The sequence below is a fragment of the Oncorhynchus mykiss genome, chromosome 3 (assembly GCF_057628025.1).
Source record: "Oncorhynchus mykiss isolate SJ-2025 chromosome 3, ASM5762802v1, whole genome shotgun sequence".
Classification (NCBI taxonomy): Eukaryota; Metazoa; Chordata; class Actinopteri; order Salmoniformes; family Salmonidae; genus Oncorhynchus; species Oncorhynchus mykiss.
This window is the reverse complement of record NC_143024.1, coordinates 91977329-92002996: the sequence shown is the minus strand read 5'-3', so window position 1 is coordinate 92002996 and position 25668 is coordinate 91977329. Positions and strand designations below refer to the sequence as shown.

At 46.5% G+C, this 25668-nt stretch overlaps 1 protein-coding gene across 1 annotated transcript in view; it reads left to right on the top strand.

Annotated features, from left to right (window-relative positions):
* Nucleotides 1-603: 603 nt before the first annotated feature.
* Nucleotides 604-25668, top strand: part of LOC110504879 (syntaxin-binding protein 5-like) — a 226061-nt gene continuing 200996 nt past the window's right edge. Inside the window, exon 1 of the mRNA XM_036975302.2 lies at nucleotides 604-1546. Coding sequence (XP_036831197.2) covers nucleotides 1391-1546 — 156 coding nt within the window. The 5' untranslated portion in view covers nucleotides 604-1390. The remainder of the gene's footprint in view (nucleotides 1547-25668) is intronic.

Sequence of the window (25668 nt, the reverse complement as noted above, 5' to 3'; positions counted from 1 at the left end):
TAGAGCAGAGAGATACATGCACACACACGTTTGTCTCTCTCTCACCACAGAAACGGGCACACCTTGGTCTCAAAACCTACAAAGTTACGCAAACATAATCTCCGGTCCCAGCGCCCGGGGGGGGGGGGGGGGGGGGGGGTGAAGATCTCTCTCTGATCTTCTGATCTCTGTTGTTGGATTTATTACGTTGCAAACAGTCGAAAAGTATTGTTTATTAGATGTATGCTACCGGATCCGGGCAAGCGGGCATAGGTTCCGGAAGGCATGCGTCCAAAACTGAGAGGATCCTGTTCCGGCAGCATAAATCTGAATTATAGGACTTCTCGTATTGCTAAACAAGCAACAACCTTAGTGGTTTCCCCATCCACATTTACTCAGAGTCAAGTTTGGTTTCCCCATGTGTGGAAGCCTGATGAATATGAATAGGCTATTCACACAAACCCACGTTTTTAAGATAGGGCGGTTCCATAAACCAGCAGGCGAAGTTTATTATTTCCCCGTTGCTTTTATTCAACATACCATTCGGTACGTATTGGCTGAGAACCGTAATCCAATCGCTTGCGAGCAAGGGCGGGGAGATGAAGGAAACCAAGAGGCGGGGCCAGAGTAAAGTTTTCCAGTACCACGGACAGGGCTAGACTGCAGGGAATCAAGGCTGGGAGGAGAGGGGCTGTCAACAACCGCGACAAATCGTCTTGACGACTTCATTTCACCTGATTCCACTCTCGTTTACCTGTTCCTCTTCTTGGTTCGCACGATGGTTGACTTTATTTTCGCGTTTTGATGCCAAGAGAGTGGAAGCGAGCTGCATTGTCTCTCTGCGTAGATCTGCCTCACTCTCCATTCTGCCAAAAACAGTGCGATTTTTGTTTGAAGCATTGTTTAGGTAGTATATTGGTAACTGTTTGATCATTTAGCTGGTTATCTGTATAGTTAGTCGCTCATAATTGTTGCAGTTAATTGATTTACATTTTTCAGTTTGTCTTATGCCGTTATGCTTTATTGTAATGCGGTTTTAGCAGGCTAAAGAAACATGAAGTTTCTTAGGTGAAATCCTTACTGTGGCATACTCTGGTGCGCAATAGACCTCCATTAGCAATTGGCTAGTCTCTTTTACCAATAAGCATCCCCATCAAACCAAGATAAACAATTTTGTGGACGGAAGCCTAAGTGCACGATGAGGTCCCTCCAGGACTTTTTGAATTGCACTTAAAAAGGAGAGCGAAGGAGAGAGAGAGAGAGAGAGGCTACAGGAAGCGACGCCTGCCAACCCTCAAAAACACCAAACATACTCGCCTCATCTTAGCCTTTGAAAAGAATTACAACTCTTGATCAGGTTGCTAGAATATTTTGATATAGACGTTCTTATTTCTCAGTAAACTAAAGGAAGATGAAGAAGTTTCGGAAGGTACTGGATGGCCTGTCTTCCTCCTCTCAGGGGGCTGTCGCGTCCCCGTCATGCAGCAGAGCAGCCGGTACCCCGCCCACTCCACAGGATATCCATGTCCAGGAGACGCTACTCTCGGAAAACTTTCACATATGCAAGGTGAGTAGTGTGTGTGTGTGTGCGCGCGCGCGTGCGTGTGTGTGTGTGTGCCTAGTTTTCCCCTGTCAAATTTCTTAAATGGACCGATGATGGTGTATAAAACCATCCAAGCTAAAAGCCTATCCTTCACATCAGCATTGTTACAAGGGCCAGATGAATGCATGCTGACTAGCGGTTACCGTATCGGTAGACCAACAGTGGTTGTGAAATGTTAACACAGGCCCGCTCCTGCATTGCTATTTTTGGGGGATGGAGTAGGTTATGTGTTTGTTTGTGTGGAATCGAGTAGCCAACAGAACCTAGCAGATGGCGTAGATTGACTGCCATGTTGCCAGGTCTTCTGGATGCTACTCAGTCAAAGGTTCTCATCTTAAACCAGTTACCAGCATCTGAGCATCTCATCTTAGACATTCTGCCTGCTTCTGAGCTTCTCATCTTAGACATTCTGCCTGCTTCAGAGCATCTCATCTTAGACATTCTGCCTGCTTCAGAGCTTCTCATCTTAGACACTCTGACTGCGTCTAGCCCTCCACTCCTAGACACTCTGACTGCATCTAGCCCTCCACTCCTAGACACGCTATCTACAGTATATCTAGCCCTCCACTCCTAGACACGCTGTCTACAGTATATCTGAGCCTCCACTCCTAGACACGCGATCTACAGTATATCTAGACCTCCACTCCTAGACACGCTGTCTACAGTATATCTAGACCTCCACTCCTAGACACGCTGTCTACAGTATATCTAGACCTCCACTCCTAGACACGCTGTCTACAATATATCTAAACCTCCACTCCTAGACACGCTGTCTACAGTATATCTGAACCTCCACTCCTATCCTAGACACGCTGTCTACAGTATATCTAGAACTCCACTCCTAGACACGCTGTCTACAGTATATCTAAACCTCCACTCCTAGACACGCTGTCTACAGTATATCTAGACCTCCACTCATAGACACGCTGTCTACAGTATATCTAGACCTCCACTCCGAGACACGCTGTCTACAGTATATCTAACCCTCCACTCCTAGACACGCTGTCTACAGTATATCATAACTTCCACTCCTAGACACGCTGTCTACAGTATATCTAGACCTCCACTCCTAGACACGCTGTCTATAGTATATCTAGACCTCCACTCCTAGACACGCTGTCTATAGTATATCTAGACCTCCACTCCTAGACACGCTGTCTACAGTATATCTAGACCTCCACTCCTAGACACGCTGTCTACAGTATATCTAGACCTCCACTCCTAGACACGCTGTCTACAGTATATCTAGACCTCCACTCCTAGACACACTGTCTACAGTATATATTAACCTCCACTCCTAGACACGCTGTCTACAGTATATCTAGACCTCCACTCCTAGACACGCTGTCTACAGTATATCATAACCTCCACTCCTAGACACGCTGTCTACAGTATATCATAACCTCCACTCCTAGACACGCTGTCTATAGTATATCTAAACCTCCACTCCTAGACACGCTGTCTACATTATATCTAGACCTCCACTCCTAGACACGCTGTCTACAGTATATCTAACCCTCCACTCCTAGACACGCTGTCTACAGTATACCTAGACCTCCACTCCTAGACACGCTGTCTACAGTATATCTAGACCTCCACTCCTAGACACGCTGTCTACAGTATATCATAACCTCCACTCCTAGACACGCTGTCTACAGTATATCATAACCTCCACTCCTAGACACGCTGTCTACAGTATATCTAAACCTCCACTCCTAGACACGCTATCTACAGTATATCATAACCTCCACTCCTAGACACGCTGTCTACAGTATATCTAGACCTCCACTCCTAGACACACTGTCTACAGTATATCTAGACCTCCACTCCTAGACACGCTGTCTACAGTATATCTAGACCTCCACTCCTAGACACGCTGTCTACAGTATATCATAACCTCCACTCCTAGACACGCTGTCTACAGTATATCATAACCTCCACTCCTAGACACGCTGTCTACAGTATAGCTAGACCTCCACTCCTAGACACGCTGTCTACAGTATATCATAACCTCCACTCCTAGACACGCTGTCTACAGTATATCATAACCTCCACTCCTAGACACGCTGTCTATAGTATATCTAAACCTCCACTCCTAGACACGCTGTCTACAGTATATCTAGACCTCCACTCCTAGACACGCTGTCTACAGTATATCTAACCCTCCACTCCTAGACACGCTGTCTACAGTATACCTAGACCTCCACTCCTAGACACGCTGTCTACAGTATATCATAACCTCCACTCCTAGACACGCTGTCTACAGTATATCATAACCTCCACTCCTAGACACACTGTCTACAGTATATCTAAACCTCCACTCCTAGACACGCTGTCTACAGTATATCTGTCATGTACTGTCATGTTGTGTCTTGTCTCTGTCCTTTCCCTTCACCCTGTCTCCCTCTGCTGGTCGTTGTTAGGTTACCTTTTCTCCCCCGCTTTCCCCCAGCTGTTCCTTGTCTCCTCTAACTACCCATTCACCCCGTTTCCCACCTGTTCCCTTTTTCCCTCTGATTAGGTCCCTATATCTCTCTCTGTTTCTGTTCCTGTTCTTGTCGGATTCTTGTTTGTTGTGTTTCATGCCTGAGCCAGACTATCGTCATGTTTGCTGTAACCTTGTCCTGTCCTGTCGGAATCTGCCGGTCTATCTGAGCCTACCTATGTTTGGTTATTAAAGAAGCTCTGTTTAAGTTAGTTCGCTTTTGGGTCCTCATTCACTCACCATAACAGAAGAATCCGACCAAGAATGGACCCAGCGACTTCGGATCCTCTCCACTCAGCCGTCGGGATCCAGGGAGCGATGCTAGGCAGACACGAGCAGGAAGTGTCTGCTGCTCGACATGCCGTTGAGACCCTGGCCACCCAAGTCTCCAACCTCACAGAACAGGTTCACCATCTCCGCCTCGATCCACCGGCCACTTCCAGGGCTTTCGAATCTCCGGAGCCCAGAATCAATAACCCGCCGTGTTACTCTGGGGAGCCCACTGAATGCCGCTCGTTCCTCACCCAGTGTGATATTGTGTTTTCTCTCCAGCCCAACACTTACTCCAGGAGCACTGCTCGTGTCGCCTACGTCATATCTCTCCTTATTGGACGGGCTCGTGAGTGGGGCACGGCAATCTGGGAGGCAAGGGCTGAGTGTACTAACCAGTATCAGGACTTTAAGGAGGAGATGATACGGGTTTTTGATCAATCTGTTTTTGGGGAGGAGGCTTCCAGGGCCCTGTCTTCCCTATGTCAAGGCAATCGATCCATAACAGACTACTCTATTGAGTTTCGCACTCTTGCTGTCTCCAGTGGCTGGAACGAGCCGGCCTTGCTCGCTCGTCTTCTGGAGGGTTTCCGCGCAGAGGTAAAGGATGAGATTCTCTCCCGGGAGGTTCCTTCCAGCGTGGATTCCTTGATTGAACTCGCTATTCGCATTGAGCGACGGGTTGATCTTCGTCACCGAGCTCGTGGAAAGGAGCTCGCGCTCTCCGTCGCCTCCCTCTCCGCATCACTACCATCTTCCTCTGCCGGCTCGGGTGCTGAGCCCATGCAGCTGGGAGGTATCCGCATCTCGACTAAGGAGAGGGAACGGAGAATCACCAACCGCCTCTGTCTCTATTGCGGTTCCGCTGGTCATTTTGTCACTTCATGTCCAGTAAAAGGCCAGAGCTCGTCAGTAAGCGGAGGGCTACTGGTGAGCGCTACTACTCCTGTCTCTCCTTCAAGATCCTGCACTACCTTGTCGGTCCATCTACGCTGGACCGGTTCGTCAGCTTCCTGCAGTGCCTTAATAGACTCTGGGGCGGAGGGCTGTTTTATGGACGAGACCTGGGCTCGGGAACATGACATTCCTCTCAGACAGTTAAAGGAGCCCACGGCCTTGTTCGCCCTGGATGGTAGTCCTCTCCCCAGGATTCAGCGTGAGACGCTACCTTTAACCCTCACTGTTTCTGGTAATCATAGTGAAACCATTTCTTTTTTAATTTTTCGTTCACCTTTTACACCTGTTGTTTTGGGCCATCCCTGGCTAGTTTGTCATAATCCTTCCATTAATTGGTCTAGTAATTCTATCCTCTCCTGGAACGTCTCTTGTCATGTGAAATGTTTAATGTCTGCTATCCCTCCTGTTTCCTCTGTCTCTTCTTCACAGGAGGAGCCTGGTGATTTGACAGGGGTGCCGGAGGAATATCACGATCTGCGCACGGTGTTCAGTCGGTCCAGGGCCACCTCTCTTCCTCCACACCGGTCGTATGATTGTAGTATTGATCTCCTTCCGGGAACCACCCCCCCCCGGGGTAGACTATACTCTCTGTCGGCTCCCGAACGTAAGGCTCTCGAAGATTATTTGTCTGTAGCTCTTGACGCCGGTACCATAGTCCCCTCCTCCTCTCCCGCCGGAGCGGGGTTTTTTTTTGTCAAGAAGAAGGACGGGTCTCTGCGCCCCTGCATGGATTATCGAGGGCTGAATGACATAACAGTGAAGAATCGTTATCCGCTTCCTCTTATGTCTTCAGCCTTCGAGATCCTGCAGGGAGCCAGGTTTTTCACTAAGTTGGACCTTCGTAACGCTTACCATCTCGTGCGCATCAGGGAGGGGGACGAGTGGAAGACGGCGTTTAACACTCCGTTAGGGCACTTTGAATACCGGGTTCTTCCTTTCGGCCTCGCTAACGCTCCAGCTGTCTTTCAGGCATTAGTCAATGATGTCCTGAGAGACATGCTGAACATCTTTGTTTTCGTTTACCTTGACGATATCCTGATTTTTTCACCGTCACTCCAGATTCATGTTCAGCACGTTCGACGTGTCCTCCAGCGCCTTTTAGAGAATTGTCTTTTTGTGAAGGCTGAGAAGTGCACTTTTCATGCCTCCTCCGTCACATTTCTCGGTTCTGTTATTTCCGCTGAAGGCATTAAGATGGATCCCGCTAAGGTCCAAGCTGTCATTGATTGGCCCGTCCCTAAGTCACGCGTCGAGCTGCAGCGCTTTCTCGGCTTCGCGAACTTCTATCGTCGTTTCATCCGTAATTTCGGTCAGGTGGCAGCTCCTCTCACAGCCCTTACTTCTGTCAAGACGTGCTTTAAGTGGTCCGTTTCCGCCCAGGGAGCTTTTGATCTCCTCAAGAATCGTTTTACATCCGCTCCTATCCTTGTTACACCTGACGTCTCTAGACAGTTCGTTGTCGAGGTTGACGCGTCAGAGGTGGGCGTGGGAGCCATCCTTTCTCAGCGCTCCCTCTCTGACGACAAGGTCCACCCATGCGCGTATTTTTCTCATCGCCTGTCGCCGTCGGAACGTAACTATGATGTGGGTAACCGCGAACTGCTCGCCGTCCGGTTAGCCCTAGGCGAATGGCGACAGTGGTTGGAGGGGGCGACCGTTCCTTTTGTCGTTTGGACTGACCATAGGAACCTTGAGTACATCCGTTCTGCCAAACGACTTAATGCGCGTCAGGCGCGTTGGGCGCTGTTTTTCGCTCGTTTCGAGTTCGTGATTTCTTATCGTCCGGGCTCTAAGAACACCAAGCCTGATGCTTTGTCTCGTCTCTTCAGTTCTTCAGTAGCCTCCACTGACCCCGAGGGGATTCTCCCTGAGGGGCGTGTTGTCGGGTTGACTGTCTGGGGAATTGAGAGGCAGGTAAAACAAGCGCTCACTCACACTCCGTCGCCGCGCGCTTGTCCTAGGAACCTTCTTTTCGTTCCCGTTCCTACTCGTCTGGCCGTTCTTCAGTGGGCTCACTCTGCCAAGTTAGCCGGCCACCCTGGCGTTCGGGGTACGCTTGCTTCCATTCGCCAGCGTTTTTGGTGGCCCACCCGGGAGCATGACACGCGTCGTTTCGTGGCTGCTTGTTCGGTCTGCGCGCAGACTAAGTCCGGTAACTCTCCTCCTGCCGGCCGTCTCAGGCCGCTTCCTATTCCCTCTCGACCGTGGTCTCACATCGCCTTAGATTTTGTCACCGGACTGCCTTCGTCAGCGGGGAAGACTGTTATTCTTACGGTTGTCGATAGGTTCTCTAAGGCGGCTCATTTCATTCCCCTTGCTAAGCTTCCTTCTGCTAAAGAGACGGCACAAATCATCATCGAGAATGTTTTCAGAATTCATGGCCTTCCGTCAGACGTCGTTTCGGACAGAGGTCCGCAATTCACGTCTCAATTTTGGAGGGAGTTTTGCCGTTTGATTGGGGCTTCCGTCAGTCTCTCTTCCGGCTTTCACCCCCAGTCTAACGGTCAAGCAGAACGGGCCAATCAGACTATTGGTCGCATCTTACGCAGTCTTTCTTTTCGTAACCCTGCGTCTTGGTCAGAACAGCTCCCCTGGGCAGAATACGCCCACAACTCGCTTCCTTCGTCTGCGACCGGGCTATCTCCTTTTCAGAGTAGCCTCGGGTACCAGCCTCCGCTGTTCTCATCTCAGTTCGCCGAGTCCAGCGTCCCCTCCGCTCAGGCTTTTGTCCAACGTTGCGAGCACACCTGGAAGAGGGTCAGGTCTGCACTTTGCCGTTATAGGACGCAGACTGTGAGGGCTGCTAATAAGCGTAGAACTAAGAGTCCTAGATATTGTCGCGGTCAGAGAGTTTGGCTCTCCACTCAGAACCTTCCCCTTAAGACGGCTTCTCGCAAGTTGACCCCGCGGTTCATTGGTCCGTTCCGTATTTCTCGGGTCATTAATCCTGTCGCAGTTCGACTTCTTCTTCCGCGATACCTTCGTCGCGTCCACCCGGTCTTCCATGTCTCCTGCATCAAGCCCGTCCTTCGCGCCCCCGCTCGTCTCTCCCCCCCCCCCCCCCATCCTTGTCGAGGGCGCACCCATCTACAGGGTCCGTAGAATTTTGGACATGCGTCCTCGGGGCCGTGGTCACCAGTACCTCGTAGATTGGGAGGGGTACGGTCCTGAGGAGAGGAGTTGGGTTCCCTCCCGGGACGTGCTGGACCGTGCGCTGATCGAGGATTTCCTCCGTTGCCGCCAGGTTTCCTCCTCGAGTGCGCCAGGAGGCGCTCGGTGAGTGGGGGGGTACTGTCATGTACTGTCATGTTGTGTCTTGTCTCTGTCCTTTCCCTTCACCCTGTCTCCCTCTGCTGGTCGTTGTTAGGTTACCTTTTCTCCCCCGCTTTCCCCCAGCTGTTCCTTGTCTCCTCTAACTACCCATTCACCCCGTTTCCCACCTGTTCCCTTTTTCCCTCTGATTAGGTCCCTATATCTCTCTCTGTTTCTGTTCCTGTCCTTGTCGGATTCTTGTTTGTTGTGTTTCATGCCTGAGCCAGACTATCGTCATGTTTGCTGTAACCTTGTCCTGTCCTGTCGGAATCTGCCGGTCTATCTGAGCCTACCTATGTTTGGTTATTAAAGAAGCTCTGTTTAAGTTAGTTCGCTTTTGGGTCCTCATTCACTCACCATAACAATATCATAACCTCCACTCCTAGACACACCGTCTACAGTATATCTAAACCTCCACTCCTGGACACGCTGTCTACAGTATATCTAAACCTCCACTCCTAGACACGCTGTCTACAGTATATCTAGACCTCCACTCCTAGACACGCTGTCTACAGTATATCTAAACCTCCACTCCTAGACACACCGTCTACAGTATATCTAAACCTCCACTCCTGGACTCAGTGTCTGACTTGACCACATAACTTAGTCTGGTTGGTATTTATTTGTGTACTTAATCTAATAATAGATTGATACAACTTTTCAGCACTTAGATAGGAATGTGGCCAAGACACAGGCTCCCTCACATGACAGTAGATTTTCAGTGGTGTAGGCCTGTATGTCCTATGCTGTGTCTTATCACAGGGGTGGACTGCCAGATGTAAAAAAATACATATCTGGCTAATAATGAGGGGCCTCATGGGAAAAGAAATGTGCCTTCAAAATAATGGCACCACGGGTGGTTGTATTTGTGCACAGCTGGCTGCTCATTGACTTATCACCGTCAGGCCATGGTTTGGAGGGGCTTAGGTTTCCTAGAGGTATTATCGTCGCCATGCCAAGGTATGTAGGGGAGTTAGCCTAGCTCTATTATTACCGTCTGGCCATGGTATGTAGGGGAGTTAGCCTAGCACTATTATCACCGTCAAGCCAAGGTATGAAGGGGAGGGGGTTAGGTTTCCTGGAGGTATTATCGTCGCCATGCCATGGTATGTAGGGGAGTTAGCCTAGCGCTATTATCACCGTCAGGCCAAGGTATGGAGGGGAGGGGGTTAGGTTTCCTGGAGGTATTATCGTCGCCATGCCAAGGTATGTAGGGGAGTTAGCCTAGCTCTATTATTACCGTCTGGCCAAGGTATGGAGGGGGGTTAGCCTAGCGCTATTATCACCGCAGGCCAAGGTATGGGGGGGGGGGTTACCTTAGCGCTATTATCACCGCAGGCCAAGGTATGGAGGGGAGTTAGCCTAGCAGTATTTTTACCGTCAGGCCAAGGTATGGAGGGGAGTTAGCCTAGCAGTATTATTACCGTCAGGCCAAGGTATGGAGGGGAGTTAGCCTAGCAGTATTATTACCGTCAGGCCAAGGTATGGAGGGAAGTTAGCCTAGCAGTATTATTACCGTCAGGCCAAGGTATGGAGGGGAGTTAGCCTAGCAGTATTATTACCGTCAGGCCAAGGTATGGAGGGGAGTTAGCCTAGCAGTATTATTACCGTCAGGCCAAGGTATGGAGGGGAGTTAGCCTAGCAGTATTATTACCATCAGGCCAAGGCATGGAGGGGAGTTAGCCTAGCAGTATTATTACCGTCAGGCCAAGGCATGGAGGGGAGTTAGCCTAGCAGTATTATTACCGTCAGGCTAAGGCATGGAGGGGAGTTAGCCTAGCAGTATTATCACCGTCAGGCCAAGGTATGGAGGGGAGTTAGCCTTGCAGTATTATCACCGCAGGCCAAGGTATGGAGGGGAGTTAGTCTAGCAGTATTATTACCGTCAGGCCAAGGTATGGAGGGGAGTTAGTCTAGCAGTATTATTACCGTCAGGCCAAGGTATGGAGGGGAGTTAGCCTAGCAGTTTTATCACCGTCAGGCCAAGGCATGGAGGGGAGTTAGCCTAGCAGTATTATTACCGTCAGGCCAAGGTATGGAGGGGAGTTAGCCTAGCTCTATTATCACCGTCAGGCCAAGGTATGGAGGGGAGTTAGCCTAGCTCTATCACCGTCAGGCCAAGGCGTGGAGGTAAGGGGTGGCAGATGGCATCAGACCATGGTGTGGAGAGGAATTTTGGATCCCACCATATATTTCCTTCTTTTCCCTCTTTTCCATCTCCTCCCTCTTCCACAGGCAGTGCTCTAGTGTCGGAGAATCTATGACATATCTATATATCCCATAAAAGTGAGTGAGCGAGCAGAGAGATCCGACGGTGCTGTTGGGCTGATGTGATTGTCGTGGCACTATTTATAGAAATATACCCCGCCCATTGCAGCCCAGCTGATGTATTTGGAGCTGACTGCAGCGATTATTCCTTGCCCTGAAGAGAGGGGAATTTTGGATCCCACCTTAAATAATTAATTGAGGAGCGAGCAAGACCGTTAGTACAATAACATAGTAGCTCAAGCAGAGGGAAAAGTATGGGGGTGGGGGGGGGGGAAATCATTTTTTTAAATGATGGAAGATAAGGAGGTACAGGCAGTTGACTGCCAAGCAGAGGTGAAGGATGCTGAAGGGAGCATCTGAGGACTGACACTGGAGAAAGTTCTGGAAATAATTATGTGTTGGACAAGGCAAGGCCCTGTAGATATGATACATTCTGACGGAGGCCTGTACTTATGAGAATTTCCAGTGGTATAAAGTACTTTTAAGTAAAAAATACTTTAAAGTACTACATAAGTAGTTTTATGGGGATGATTTGTACTTCACTTTACTCTATATATTTTTGCCAACTTTTACTTTTAAATCACTCACTCCTCAATAAAATAGACTTTTTACTCCATACGTTCTCCCCGACACCTAAATGTACTTGTTACATTTTGACAGGAAAATTATCCAATTCACACCCTTCTCAAGAGAACATCCCTGGTCATGCCTACGGCCTGCTTTTTTTTGTAAATTATGTTTGAGTGTGCCCCTGGCTATCCATCAATAAAACATTTAAAAAATAATTGTGCCGTCTGGTTTGCATGATTTAAGGAATTTTAAATGGTTCATATATGGGGCTCGGTAGTGATGCCTCTGGTCTCATGGGGCTCGGTAGTGACACCTCTGGTCTCATGGTGCTCGGTAGTGACGCCTCTGGTCTCATGGGGCTCGGTAGTGTTGCCTCTGGTCTCATGGGGCTCAGTAGTGATGCCTCTGGTCTCATGGGGCTCGGAAGTGACGCCTCTGGTCTCATGGGGCTCGGTAGTGACGCCTCTGGTCTCATGTGGCTCGGTAGTGATGCCTCTGGTCTCATGGGGCTCGGTAGTGACGCCTCTGGTCTCATGGGGCTCGGTAGTGATGCCTCTGGTCTCATGTGGCTCGGTAGTGACGCCTCTGGTCTCATGGGGCTCGGTAGTGATGCCTCTGCTCTCATGGGGCTCGGTAGTGATGCCTCTGGTCTCATGGGGCTCGGTAGTGACGCCTCTGGTCTCATGGGGCTCGGTAGTGATGCCTCTGGTCTCATGGGGCTCGGTAGTGATGCCTCTGGTGTCATGGGGCTCGGTAGTGACGCCTCTGGTCTCATGGGGCTCGGTAGTGACGCCTCTGGTCTCATGGGGCTCGGTAGTGACGCCTCTGGTCTCATGGGGCTCGGTAGTGACGCCTCTGGTCTCATGGGGCTCGGTAGTGACGCCTCTGGTCTCATGGGGCTCGGTAGTGACGCCTCTGGTCTCATGGGGCTCGGTAGTGACGCCTCTGGTCTCATGGGGCTCGGTAGTGACGCCTCTGGTCTCATGGGGCTCAGTAGTGACGCCTCTCATCTCATATGGGGCTCGGTAGTGATGCCTCTGGTCTCATGGGGCTCGGTAGTGATGCCTTTGGTCTCATGGGGCTCGGTAGTGACGCCTCTGGTCTCATGGGGCTCGGTAGTGATGCCTCTGGTCTCATGGGGCTCGGTAGTGACGCCTCTGGTCTCATGGGGCTCGGTAGTGATGCCTCTGGTCTCATGGTGCTCGGTAGTGACGCCTCTGGTCTCATGGGGCTCGGTAGTGATGCCTTTGGTCTCATGGGGCTCGGTAGTGATGCCTCTGGTCTCATGTGGCTCGGTAGTGACGCCTCTGGTCTCAAGGGGCTCGGTAGTGATGCCTCTGGTCTCATGGGGCTCGGTAGTGATGCCTCTGGTTGCGTGAGGCCTTTCGGGCCAAACACATGCTCAAGCTGCAGCTCTGCCACCAGTGGTGCTGTCACACCTCGCTCACCATACCGGGTCCACAGGGACAGATGGTAAAGGCGTGCGGTAGCGTGAGCTGAGAAGTACGCTATTGCAAAGTTGTTCTACCAATAACAGATAGAGCTATTATAGTGTTTTGCATTTTTAAAGCTCCAATGAAATGGTGTTCATATTTGTATTTCTTTCCCTTTTAAAGCTAGTACCGCCTGGCCTTTCAGCCTATCAGTACCCGCTAGAGAACTTTGCCGGGCATCTGCTTTTAGAATACGCATCAGATGCATATCAACCCACAAAGTGCAGCAAACAAGAGCACCGACACTTGATAAATAGTGCATCAACTATTGACATGGATGAAGTGCAAGTTTCTGGTTAAGTTTTTAAAAAATATATTTCTTCATTTAGGAAATTTTTATTTATTTACACAATCAAACGTCAGTGGCCATTTGCCTACGGCGGTGATATGGTCAACAGTAGCCTGGGGAAATAAATATATGAATGGTGGGTAAGAGGGGAATGAATGAATGAATGAATGACTGAATTAATGAATGAATGAATGAATGAGGCGGTGTGTGCAGGGGAAATCCTCCCTCGGAGGCAGCACACCTTCCCTGGGGTAATGACGGTGGAAGAGTCCTGGACGTCAGTTCAGAAGAATCTACAAGAACACACACACACACACACACACACACCTATAAAGATTTTTGCCCATTTGATGAATGAAAGGCTGTCTCCCAGCCTTTTAGTCTTTCATTAAGCCCTGAGGAATGTTCACTAGATAGTTTTCTACTATGTGTTTAATGGTTGTTTCATTTTAGAGGTTCTACACTGGGTGGTTTATGGTGTTACATCACAGAGGTTCTAGACTGTGTGGTTTATGGTGTTACATCACAGAGGTTCTAGACTGTGTGGTTGATGGTGTTACATCACAGAGGTTCTAGACTGGGTGGTTGTTGGTGTTACATCACAGAGGTTCTAGACTGTGTGGTTGATGGTGTTACATCACAGAGGTTCTAGACTGGGTGGTTGTTGGTGTTACATCACAGAGGTTCCAGACATTTACTCACTTCCTGACTCACAAGTTATTTTCTTCTCTCTATATTGTAGAAAAATAATGATTGTTTGGGGAGAAAGCACATGTGTGCTGTCTCTTTCATTTTAGTCTTTTGAGAGAGACGTGTCACTAAATGTCAGTGATGAGGTGTGAACAGTATTCTGTTATGAAAGCTGTCAGACTGAATAGATTCCGACTGAACAGGTTAACTTTTATAAACAGGTTCACTATAAACAGGTTAATTTTAATAAACAGGTTCACTATAAACAGGTTCACTATAAACCGGTTCACTTTAATCAGGTTCACTATAAACGGGTTCACTATAAACAGGTTCACTATAAACAGGTTCACTATAAACAGGTTCACTTTAATCAGGTTCACTATAAACAGGTTCACTATAGACAGGTTCACTATAGACAGGTTCACTATAAACAGATTTAGTAGAAACAGATTCACGAGAAACAGATTCAGGTGACCCAGCTATTTGCATGCCTCATCCCGAAGTTGAGAGTGGGGTTGGATGGGGAATCGTTGTTTGTGTGAGAAAGGGAGAGAGAGAGCGTGCTAAGTGGATGTAGCTTAGTGAGAATAGGCATGGATGGAAGAAGTGGGCGAGCACAGAGTGGGCACATGTACAGCATCCACCCACCTGTATGACAATGTTTATAGATGAGAGTGACTACATTTCCGATTTACTCATTTATCAGACGATCTTATCAAGAGCGACTTACAGTGCATTCATCTTAAGGTAACTAGGTGAAACAACCACGGTGCATTCATCTTAAAACCTCTTGAGACTAGGGGGCAGTATTTTGATGTTTGGATGAAAAATGTGCCCAAAGTAAACCTATTTCTCAGGCCCAGAAGCTAGAATATGCATATAATTGGCAGATTAGGATAGAAATTAGGATAGAAAACACAAAATATTGTCTGTGAGTATAACAGAACTGATATTACAGGCGAAAACCTGAGGAAAATCCAACCAGGAGGTGCTGTTATTCTGAAACCTCTCTTTTCCATTGCAAGCCTATCCTCCATTTAAAGGGATATTAACCAGATTCCTCTCCCTATGGCAGTCTTTAGACATAGTTTCAGGCTTTTATTCTGAAAAATTAGCAAGAATGATCACATCGCGTCAGTGGATAGCTAGGTGTCCCCAGATTTGTGCATGCACGAGCGCCTGGAGCGAGACCTTTACTCATACTCTCCTATTGAAAAGGCTATCATCCGGTTGAAAAATTATTGATTATTTATTGTAAAAACAACCTGATGATTGATTATAAAAAATGTTTGACATGTTTCTACGAACTTTACGGATACTATTTGTAAATTTCGTCTGCCCGTCGTGACCGCACAAGCCTGTGGTTTACTAAAAAAACGCGCCAACCAAATGGAGGTTTTTGGATATAAAAATAATCTTTATCGAACAAAACAAACATTTATTGTGTAACTGGGAGTCTCGTGAGTGCAAACATATGAAGATCATCAAAGGTAAGCAATCAATTTTATTGCTTTTCTGACTTTCGTAACCAATCTACTTTGCTGCTAGCTGTTTGTAATGTTTTGTCTGCTGAGAGAGATGTCCTCACATAAATCACATGGTTTGCTTTCACCGTAAAGCCTTTTTGAAATCTGACACGCCAGGTGGATTAACAACAAGCTAAGCTGTGTTTTGGTATATTGCACTTGTGATTTCATGAAAATTACATATTTTTTGTAATTTAATTTGAATTTGGCGCTCTGCAATTCACCGGATGTTGACAAAAATGATCCCGCTAAAGGGATCGGTGCGCCAAGAGGTTTTAAGGTAACTAGGAGAGACAACCACAGTGCATTCATATTAATTAAGGTAACTAGGTGAGACAACCACAGTGCATTCATCTTAAGGTAACTAGGTGATACAACCACAGTGCATTCATATTAATTAAGGTAACTAGGTGAGACAACCACAGTGCATTCATCTTAAGGTAACTAGGTGAGACAACCACAGTGCATTCATCTTAAGGTAACTAGGTGATACAACCACATATCACAGTCATAATGATCAGCGCTGTCTGTCTCTGGGAGAGGAGACAGCTAGAGATCGGTCCCTCCCACTGACCTTTGACTCTGACTGACACAGAAGAAAAAAGGGCAACTGTGGGAGTTCTAGGAGGAAGCACCTCCCCTCCCTTCTATAGGAGGAAACACCTCCCCTCCCTTCCTTCTAAAGGAGGAAACACCTCCCTCCCTTCCTTCTATAGGAGGAAACACCTCCCCTCTCTTCCTTCTATAGGAGGAAACACCTCCCCTCCCTTCCTTCTATAGGAGGAAACACCTCCCCTCCCTTCCTTCAAAAGGAGTAAACACCTCCCCTCCCTTCCTTCTATAGGAGGAAACACCTCCTCTCCCTTCCTTCTATAGGAGGAAACACCTCCCCTCCCTTCCTTCTATAGCAGGAAACACCTCCCCTCCCTTCCTTCTATAGCAGGAAACACCTCCCCTCCCTTCCTTCTATAGGAGGAAACCCCTCCCCTCCCTTCCTTCTATAGGAGGAAACACCTCCCCTCCCTTCCCTCTATAGGAGGAAACACCTCCCAGAGGACATTCAGACCAGAGGACATTTCTCCAAAAAGTACGATCTTTGTCGTGGTGTTTATATTTGCATACTATTGTTTGTACAGATGAATGTGGTACCTTCAGGCGTTTGGAAATTGCTCTCAGGGATGAACCAGACTTGTGGAGGTCTACAGTTTTTTTTAGAGGTCTTGGCTGATTTCTTTTGTTTTTCCCAGTTTGAAGGTAGGCCTTGAAATACATCCACAGGTACACCTCCAAATGACTCAAATGATGTCAGTTAGCCTATCAGAAGCTTCTAAAGCCATGACATCATTTTTTGGAATTTTCCAAGCTGTTTAAAGGCACAGTCAACATAGTGTACAGTCAACTTTCTGTCCCACTGGAATTGTGATGCAGTGAATTATAAGTGAAATAATCTGTAAACAATTGTTGGAATAATGACTTGTGTCACAAAGTAGATGTCCTAACCGACTTGCCAAAACTATAGTTTGTTAATAAGAAATTTGTAGAGTGGTTGAAAAATGAGTTTTAATGATTCCAACCTAAGTGTTTGTAAACTTCTGACTTCAACTGTAGGTGTGACGTTACTTAGTAAAGTATTTGTCATCGTCACTACTCAACACAGTCAAAAAGTCAGAATTATTGCTAAACTCTACCCATTTCCACAATTGATCTTCTTAATAAAATGTGATTTTAAACCTAGCCCCTAACTAATAAAGGCCAAGGTTGATGTGTTGGTCCAGCAGACCTTCCACACATTTGGGCGGAAGTGTCTGGCAGCGAAATCAGATGTAATGTGACTAACATGACATCTCATTAGATCGACACAATATGTCACCCTTTTATAAAGCACACGTTTATATTCATATTCGACACAGAGGGTTAAGTCACATTTTACATTTGGTGATTACGTCACACAGTTATGCCACATTTATCAACCCTTTATGTAGTGCTTGTGAAGGCTTTATGAAGGCTTTATAAGCAGATCGTCATTTAAAGTGGGACACAATTATCAGCAAGGTCCCACGGTGGAGCTGTGCATTTCAAACATAGATTCCAACACAAAGACCAGGGAGCTTTTTCAACGCCTTACAAAGACAGGCTCTTTGAGTGTGAAGTTATTAATGACACATCGGGTGGTGCATCAATACACCCAGTCACTACAATGATACAGGTGCCCTTCCTGACTCAGGTTGCCGGAGAGGAAGGAAACCGCTCAGAGATTTCACCATGAGACTACTGCAGACTTTAATAAAACAGTTTATTGGCTGTGATGGGAGAAAAGTGAGGATGGAGCAACAACATTGTAGTTACTCCACAATACTAACCTAAATGACAGAGTGAAAAGAAGGAAGCCTGTACAGAATAAAAACTTTTTAAAACATTCATCCTGTTTGCAACAAGGCACTAACGTAATACTGCAAAAGATGTGTCAAAGCATTTAACTTTTCGTCCTGAATACAAAGTGTTGTTTGGGGTAAATCCATTACAACACATTACTGAGTACCACTCTCCATATTTTCAAGCATAGTAGTGGCTGCATCATGTTATGGGTATGCTTGTAATCCGTACTTGGGGTGTTTTTCAAGATAAAAAAAAATGGAATTGAGCCAAGCACAGGCAAAATCCTAGAGGAAAATCTGGTTCATCTCGTTGCCTGCAGAAACTGAGAGGATTTATTCATCTTTCAGCAGGACAAAAAGCTAAAACACAAGGCCAAATCTACACTGGAGTTGTTTACCAAGAAGACAGTGAATGTTCCTGAGTGGACGAGTTACAGTTTTGACTTAAATGTACTTGAAAATCTATGGCAAGACCTCTCCACAGCAATAGTCCATGGGAAAGGAGAGAGAGAGAGAGAGAGTATCTCTCCACAGCAATAGCCCATGGGAAAGGAGAGAGAGAGAGAGAGGATCTCTCCACAGCAATAGTCCATGGGAAAGGAGAGAGAGAGTATCTCTCCACAGCAATAGCCCATGGGAAAGGAGAGAGAGAGTATCTCTCCACAGCAATAGTCCATGGGAAAGGAGAGAGAGAGTATCTCTCCACAGCAATAGTCCATGGGAAAGGAGAATGAGAGATAGAGAGTATCTCTCCACAGCAATAGCCTATGGGAAAGGAGGAGAGAGGGAGAGTATCTCTCCACAGCAATAGCCCATGGGAAAGGAGGAGAGAGGGAGAGTATCTCTCCACAGCAATAGCTCATAGGAAAGGAGAGAGAGTATCTCTCCACAGCAATAGTCCATGGGAAAGGAGAGAGAGAGAGAGAGAGAGAGAGAGAGTATCTCTCCACAGCAATAGCCCATGGGAAAGGAGAGAGAGAGAGTATCCAATACCATTACTGTAAAAGTGAACTTTCAGTCAGAACCTCAGACCTTGAGTGTGGGGTGTGGGGGAGCATATATATGTGTGTGTGTGTGTGAGAGACGGCCCAACCCCTGACTCCTCTTTTATCAACACTATGCAAAAATGCTATGCATTGGCCTCATTGTGATATGCCTGAGCGTTTTCTTTTTTTAGCTCACCGTCATCTGAGAGGCGCCTGTATATTCGTAGTGACTGGGTGTATTGATACACCAACCAAAGTGTAATTAATAACTTCACCATGCTCAAAGGGATATTCAATGTCTACTTTTTTTATTATTTTTTATTTTTTACCCATCTACCAATAGGAACCCTTCTTTGCGAATCATAGAAAGACCTCAGTCACTGTTCGACAGACGGACCTCACATTTAATTGTATGTGTGGGGAACAGAGATGAGGTAGTCATTCAAACATCGTGCTATAAACTATTATTGCACACATAGTGAATCCATGCAACTTATTACGTGACTTGTTTTAGTCACATTTTTACTCCTGAACTTATTTAGGCTCCTTGCCATAACAAAAAAGGGGTTGAATACTTATTGACTCAACACATTTCAGCGTTTCATTTTTAATTAATTGGTTGAAAATGTCTAAAACCATATTTCCACTTCTGGCCAATGACACAACATTTACAGATAATGTATTTTTTATTCCGGCTGTAACACAACAACATGTTGAATAAGGGGTGTGAATACTTTCTGAAGGCACGGCATATTATATTATTGTAAGGTTTCACCAGAAACGTCCAGATTCAGTGTTTGATTACATGGTACGTCAGAAGCAGATGATCAAGTCCTCCGTTGGAGGCTGAGTGGAAGAAGTATGGTAATGACAATGAATTGCTCTGGAAAGATCAGGGCATGTAGTTCACTGGAGCTGGGAACGACACAAGGATTGAGTCAAAACGATGCTGTTTGGACACAGTCAGAATAGGGTGAGAGTGTCAGTGTGTGTGGATATAATTCTGTCAGTGTGTGGATAGAGTTCTGTCAGTGTGTGTGGATATAATTCTGTCAGTGTGTGGATATAGTTCTGTCAGTGTGTGGATATAATTCTGTCAGAGTGTGGATATAATTCTGTTAGTGTGTGAATATAATTCTGTCAGTGTGTGGATATAATTCTGTCAGTGTGTGGATATAATTCTGTCAGTATGTGGATATAATTCTGTCAGTGTGTGGATATAATTCTGTCAGTGTGTGGATATAGTTCTGTCAGTGTGTGGATATAGTTCTGTCAGTGTGTGAATATAATTCTGTCAGTGTGTGGATATAATTCTGTCAGTGTGTGGATATAATTCTGTCAGTGTGGATATAATTCTGTCAGTGTGTGAATATAATTCTGTCAGTGTGTGGATATAATTCTGTCAGTGTGTGAATATAATTCTGTCAGTGTGAGTTAGAAGAATAGAAGCAGTGTAGGTAGTCCATCGGTTAGCTGTTCAACGGTCTTATGGCGTGGGGGTAGAAGCTGTCTCGGAGCCTGTTGATCCAAGACCCGATGTTTCATTACTACTGGCTGGACAGTAGCAGAGACTGGCTTGGGAATTATTGGGAAATACCAGACCTTGGTCTGACACTGCCTGGTATAGAAAACGAGCGTGCGAGAGAGACATTGGTGTATCTTGATACTTGACACCTGAAGGTCCCTCTGAGGAGAATAAAACAAAAAGAGAGTAGAGTAACAGGATGACGACAGCCCCATTATTCCTCCTCAGCTAAAACTTTACAGTTGGCACTATGCATTCGGGCAGGAAGCGTTCTCCTGGCATCCGCCAAACTCAGATTCGTCCGTCAGACTGCCAGATGGTGAAGCGTGATTAATCACTCCAGAGCAAGCGTTTTCACTGCTCCAGGGTTGAATGGCGGCCAGCTTTACACCACTCCAGACAACTTTTGATCTTCCGCATGGTGATTTTAAGGATTTTGTGAGGCTGCTCGGCCATGGAAACCCATTTCACGAAGCTCCCGACAAAAACAGTTCTTGTGCTGACGTTGCTTCCACAGGCAGTTCGGAACTCGGTATTGAGTGTTGTAACCAAGGACATTTATATGCTACGTGCTTCAGTAGTCGGTCCCGTTCTGTGAGCTTGTGTGGCCTATTACTTCGCGACTGAGCCTTTGTTGCTCCTAGTCATTTTCACTCCACAATAACAGCACAGTTGACCGAGGGCAGCTCTAGCAGGACAGAAATTTGACAAACTGACTTGCTGGAGAGGTGGCATCCAATGACGGTGCCACGTTGAAAGTCACTGTGCTCTTCAGTGAAGCCATTCTACTGCCAATATTTGTCTATGGAGATTGCATGGCTGTGTACTCAATTGTATATCCCTGTCAGGAAAAGGGTGTGACTGAAATAGCTGAATTCACTCATTTGAAGGGGTACAATATCACCTCTGCTGCTTCCTCCAACACTTCAGCGTGTGATGTTGCTCTTCTTTTGCTAGCTGTGAATTGACTGTGCGATCCAAGTCCTTGCAAAGGTTTTCTTCTTTCCCTTTTCAGACTGTGGTATCAGGGACACACATTCAGAACGGAGACAGAATGGACACTTTTATGCTCGTTTATTGTTAGATGTTTTCAGCTGTTCCACTGAATAAGCCAAGGAATAGACTGCTTTCGGCTGTTGAGGTTTTTCTATCATTCGTAAACTCCTGATCCTATTGTTTTATATTCTACAGCGCATCCACGTAGTGCTGCCTCCACTTCAGAAAACTGACTGGAAGGGAATTGAGATGTCGTTGATAAGTAAGATGAGAGGGCAAGTCCACTTGGCTTGGGCTGGATAGTCTGTGTGCTGCCGGGGTTTTTAATAATGGGCAATAAAACCAAGCGCTAAATAAAAGTCTATTGGCTGGGTCATTCATTAGCACGTATGTGATTAATGGAGCATGGGCCGCACATTAAACATACCACACACACACACACACACACACACTCTGTACACACTCTGTACCGGTACCCCCTGTATATAGCCTCCACATTGACTCTGTACCGGTACCCCCTGTATATAGCCTCCACATTTACTCTGTACCGGTACCCCCTGTATATAGCCTCCACATTGACTCTGTACAGGTATCCCCTGTATATAGCATCCACATTGACTCTATACCGGTACCCCCTGTACAGTGGGGCAAAAAAGTATTTAGTCAGCCACAAATTGTGCAAGTTCTCCCACTTAAAAATATGAGAGGCCTGTAATTTTCATCATATGTACACTTCAACTATGACAGACAAAATGAGGAAAAAAATCCAGAAAATCACATTGTTGGATTTTTAATGAATTTATTTGCAAATTATGGTGGAAAATAAGTATTATGCAGACCATCAAAGAAACCGGTACGTTGTAGTATGGGACAACGTGAGCTTTCATCGTGCAGCCCCAGTCCAAAACTGGTTTGCTGACCACCCACCATTTCTCGTGCAATACCTCACACCATACTCACCATTTCTGAACCCCATAGAATAGTTATTTTCGGCATGGCGGTGGAAGGTGTACGACCGGCAGCCCTTAGTGCGCAGGCCTCTTGTGCAGGCTATGGAAGAGGCATGTGATGAGATTGATGTGGGTGCGATTCAGGGATGGATAAGGCACTCAAGGCACTTCTTCCCTCGATGTCTGGCAAGGGAAGATATTGCCTGTGATGTGGACGAGGCGTTGTGGCCAGACCCAGCTGTGATGTGGACGAGGCGTTGTGGCCAGACCCAGCTGTGATGTGGACGAGGCGTTGTGGCCAGACCCAGCTGTGATGTGGACGAGGCGTTGTGGCCAGACCCAGCTGTGATGTGGACGAGGCGTTGTGGCCAGACCCAGCTGTGATGTGGACGAGGCGTTGTGGCCAGACCCAGCTGTGATGTGGACGAGGCGTTGTGGCCAGACCCAGCTGTGATGTGGACGAGGCGTTGTGGCCAGACCCAGCTGTGATGTGGACGAGGCGTTGTGGCCAGACCCAGCTGTGATGTGGACGAGGCGTTGTGGCCAGACCCAGCTGTGATGTGGACGAGGCGTTGTGGCCAGACCCAGCTGTGATGTGGACGAGGCGTTGTGGCCAGACCCAGCTGTGATGTGGACGAGGCGTTGTGGCCAGACCCAGCTGTGATGTGGACGAGGCGTTGTGGCCAGACCCAGCTGTGATGTGGACGAGGCGTTGTGGCCAGACCCAGCTGTGATGTGGACGAGGCGTTGTGGCCAGACCCAGCTGTGATGTGGACGAGGCGTTGTGGCCAGACCCAGCTGTGATGTGGACGAGGCGTTGTGGCCTAATTATTTTTCTTGCCTTCTTTTTTTCTATATATTTTTTTCTGCAATTTTCTTTTTTCAGTTTTTTTGTGAGCATATTTTTTTTCAGTCCAATGTAAATATATCTGCTGTGTGGTCCAATGTAAATATATCTGCTGTGCGGTCCAATGTAAATATATCTGCTGTGTGGTCCAATGTAAATATATCTGCTGTGCAGTCCAATGTAAATATATCTGCTGTTCAGTCCAATGTAAATATATCTGCTGTGCGGTCCAATGTAAATATATCTGCTGTGCGGTCCAAAGTAAATATATCTGCTGTGCGGTCCAATGTAAATATATCTGCTGTGCGGTCCAATGTAAATATATCTGCTGTGCGGTCCAAAGTAAATATATCTGCTGTGTGGTCCAATGTAAATATATCTGCTGTGCGGTCCAATGTAAATATATCTGCTGTGTGGTCCAATGTAAATATATCTGCTGTGTGGTCCAATGTAAATATATCTGCTGTGCAGTCCAATGTAAATATATCTGCTGTGTGGTCCAATGTAAATATATCTGCTGTGCGGTCCAATGTAAATATATCTGCTGTGCGGTCCAATGTAAATATATCTGCTGTGTGGTCCAATGTAAATATATCTGCAAATATTTCTGTACATCTGAAGAATTTTCTAGAATTTTAACTATTTTAGTATTATGGCAAAGCATCCTAAAGATGAGAATGCTTTTCATTATGCCCAACAGTGTGTAGTTGGTTAGACACAAATCTGGTAATATGAATGAAGTGTGTGTAGTTGGTTAGACATAAATCTGGTAATATGAATGAAGTGTGTGTAGTTTGTTAGACATAAATCTGGTAATATGAATGAAGTGTGTGTAGTTGGTTAGACATAAATCTGGTAATATGAATGAAGTGTGTGTAGTTGGTTAGACAGAAATCTGGTAATATGAATGAAGTGTGTGTAGTTGGTTAGACATAAATCTGGTAATATGAATGAAGTGTGTGTAGTTGGTTAGACATAAATCTGGTAATATGAATGAAGTGTGTGTAGTTGGTTAGACATAAATCTGGTAATATGAATGAAGTGTGTGCAGTTGGTTAGACATAAATCTGGTAATATGAATGAAGTTTGGGCCGTTTGGTGCTACTGTTTGATTTTGATATATGTAGTTGGTTGCAGTGCTTCATTTTTCAGGATATTAGTATATAGAGTTATTTTGCAGTTTGGGTGTGTTCTTTTATGAATTGTGTTAAGTATTTTGATAAAACAAGCACAGTTTGCAAAATTGTGTTTTAGCAATTGGGAAAAGCTGTAACAAGTAAACATTACATTCACAGAAGTTCAAAAAGAATAAAGACATTTCAAATCTCATTATATACGGTGTTGTAATGATGTGCAAATTGTTGCAGTACAAAAGGGGAAATAAATAAGCATAAATATGGGTTGTATTTACAATGGTGTTTGTTCTTCACTGGTTGCCCTTTTCTTGTGGTCAAATCTTGCTGCTGTGATGGCACACTGTGGAATTTCACCCAGTAGATTTGGGAGTTTATCAAAATTGGATTTGTTTTTTGAATTCTTTGTGGATCTGTGTAATCTGAGGGAAATATGTGTCTCTAATATGGTCATACATTTGGCAGGATGTTAGGAATTGCAGCTCAGTTTCCACCTCATTTTGTGGGCAGTGTGCACATAGCCTGTCTTCTCTTGAGAGCCATGTCTGCCTTCGGTGGCCTTTCTCAATAGCAAGGCTGTGCTCACCGAGTCTGTACGTAGTCAAAGCTTTCCTTAAGTTTGGGTCAGTCACAGTGGTCAGGTATTCTTTTTTTCATTTTTTCAGCCCCCTGTGGTTGAAGAGATGCTGTTGTGCCTTCTTCACCATGATCAGACTCAGGATGGGGGAGTCGTCACCGAGTTGTCCTGCTGTTCCTTCTCTTTGATCCCGTAAAAGTCCTGCTGGATCTGCATGAGGATGCCCTGCACCATTACTGAGTTTCCACCCTGGGCCAATACCCTCGCTCTTGACATAGGGGTAGTTTACTCTTATAGCTGTGTGCCACCCTCTCTCTTGACATCGGGGTAGTGTGCTCTTATAGCTGTGTGCCACCCTCTCTCTTGACATAGGGGTAGTGTACTCTTATAGCTGTGTGCCACCCTCTCTCTTGACATAGGGGTAGTGTACTCTTATAGCTGTGTGCCACCCTCTCTCTTGACATAGGGGTAGTGTGCTCTTATAGCTGTGTGCCACCCTCTCTCTTGACATAGGGGTAGTGTACTCTTATAGCTGTGTGCCACCCTCTCTCTTGACATAGGGGTAGTGTACTCTTATAGCTGTGTGCCACCCTCTCTCTTGACATAGGGGTAGTGTGCTCTTATAGCTGTGTGCCATACCAGGGGATGGTCTGTGTGGAAAATTACGTTGCTAACATGCCCCTCTTTGAAGCAGTCAGAAAATAGTGTCTCTGGATTGTCCTTGCGGTGTTATTTTTAATATCCATTAGTGTACTTTATTGTAATGACCTCTCCGCAGGGATAAGCCATGGGGGTTTCAAAGGCCTCTGCATTTGGGTTGGAGTGGGGCTGTGCCAC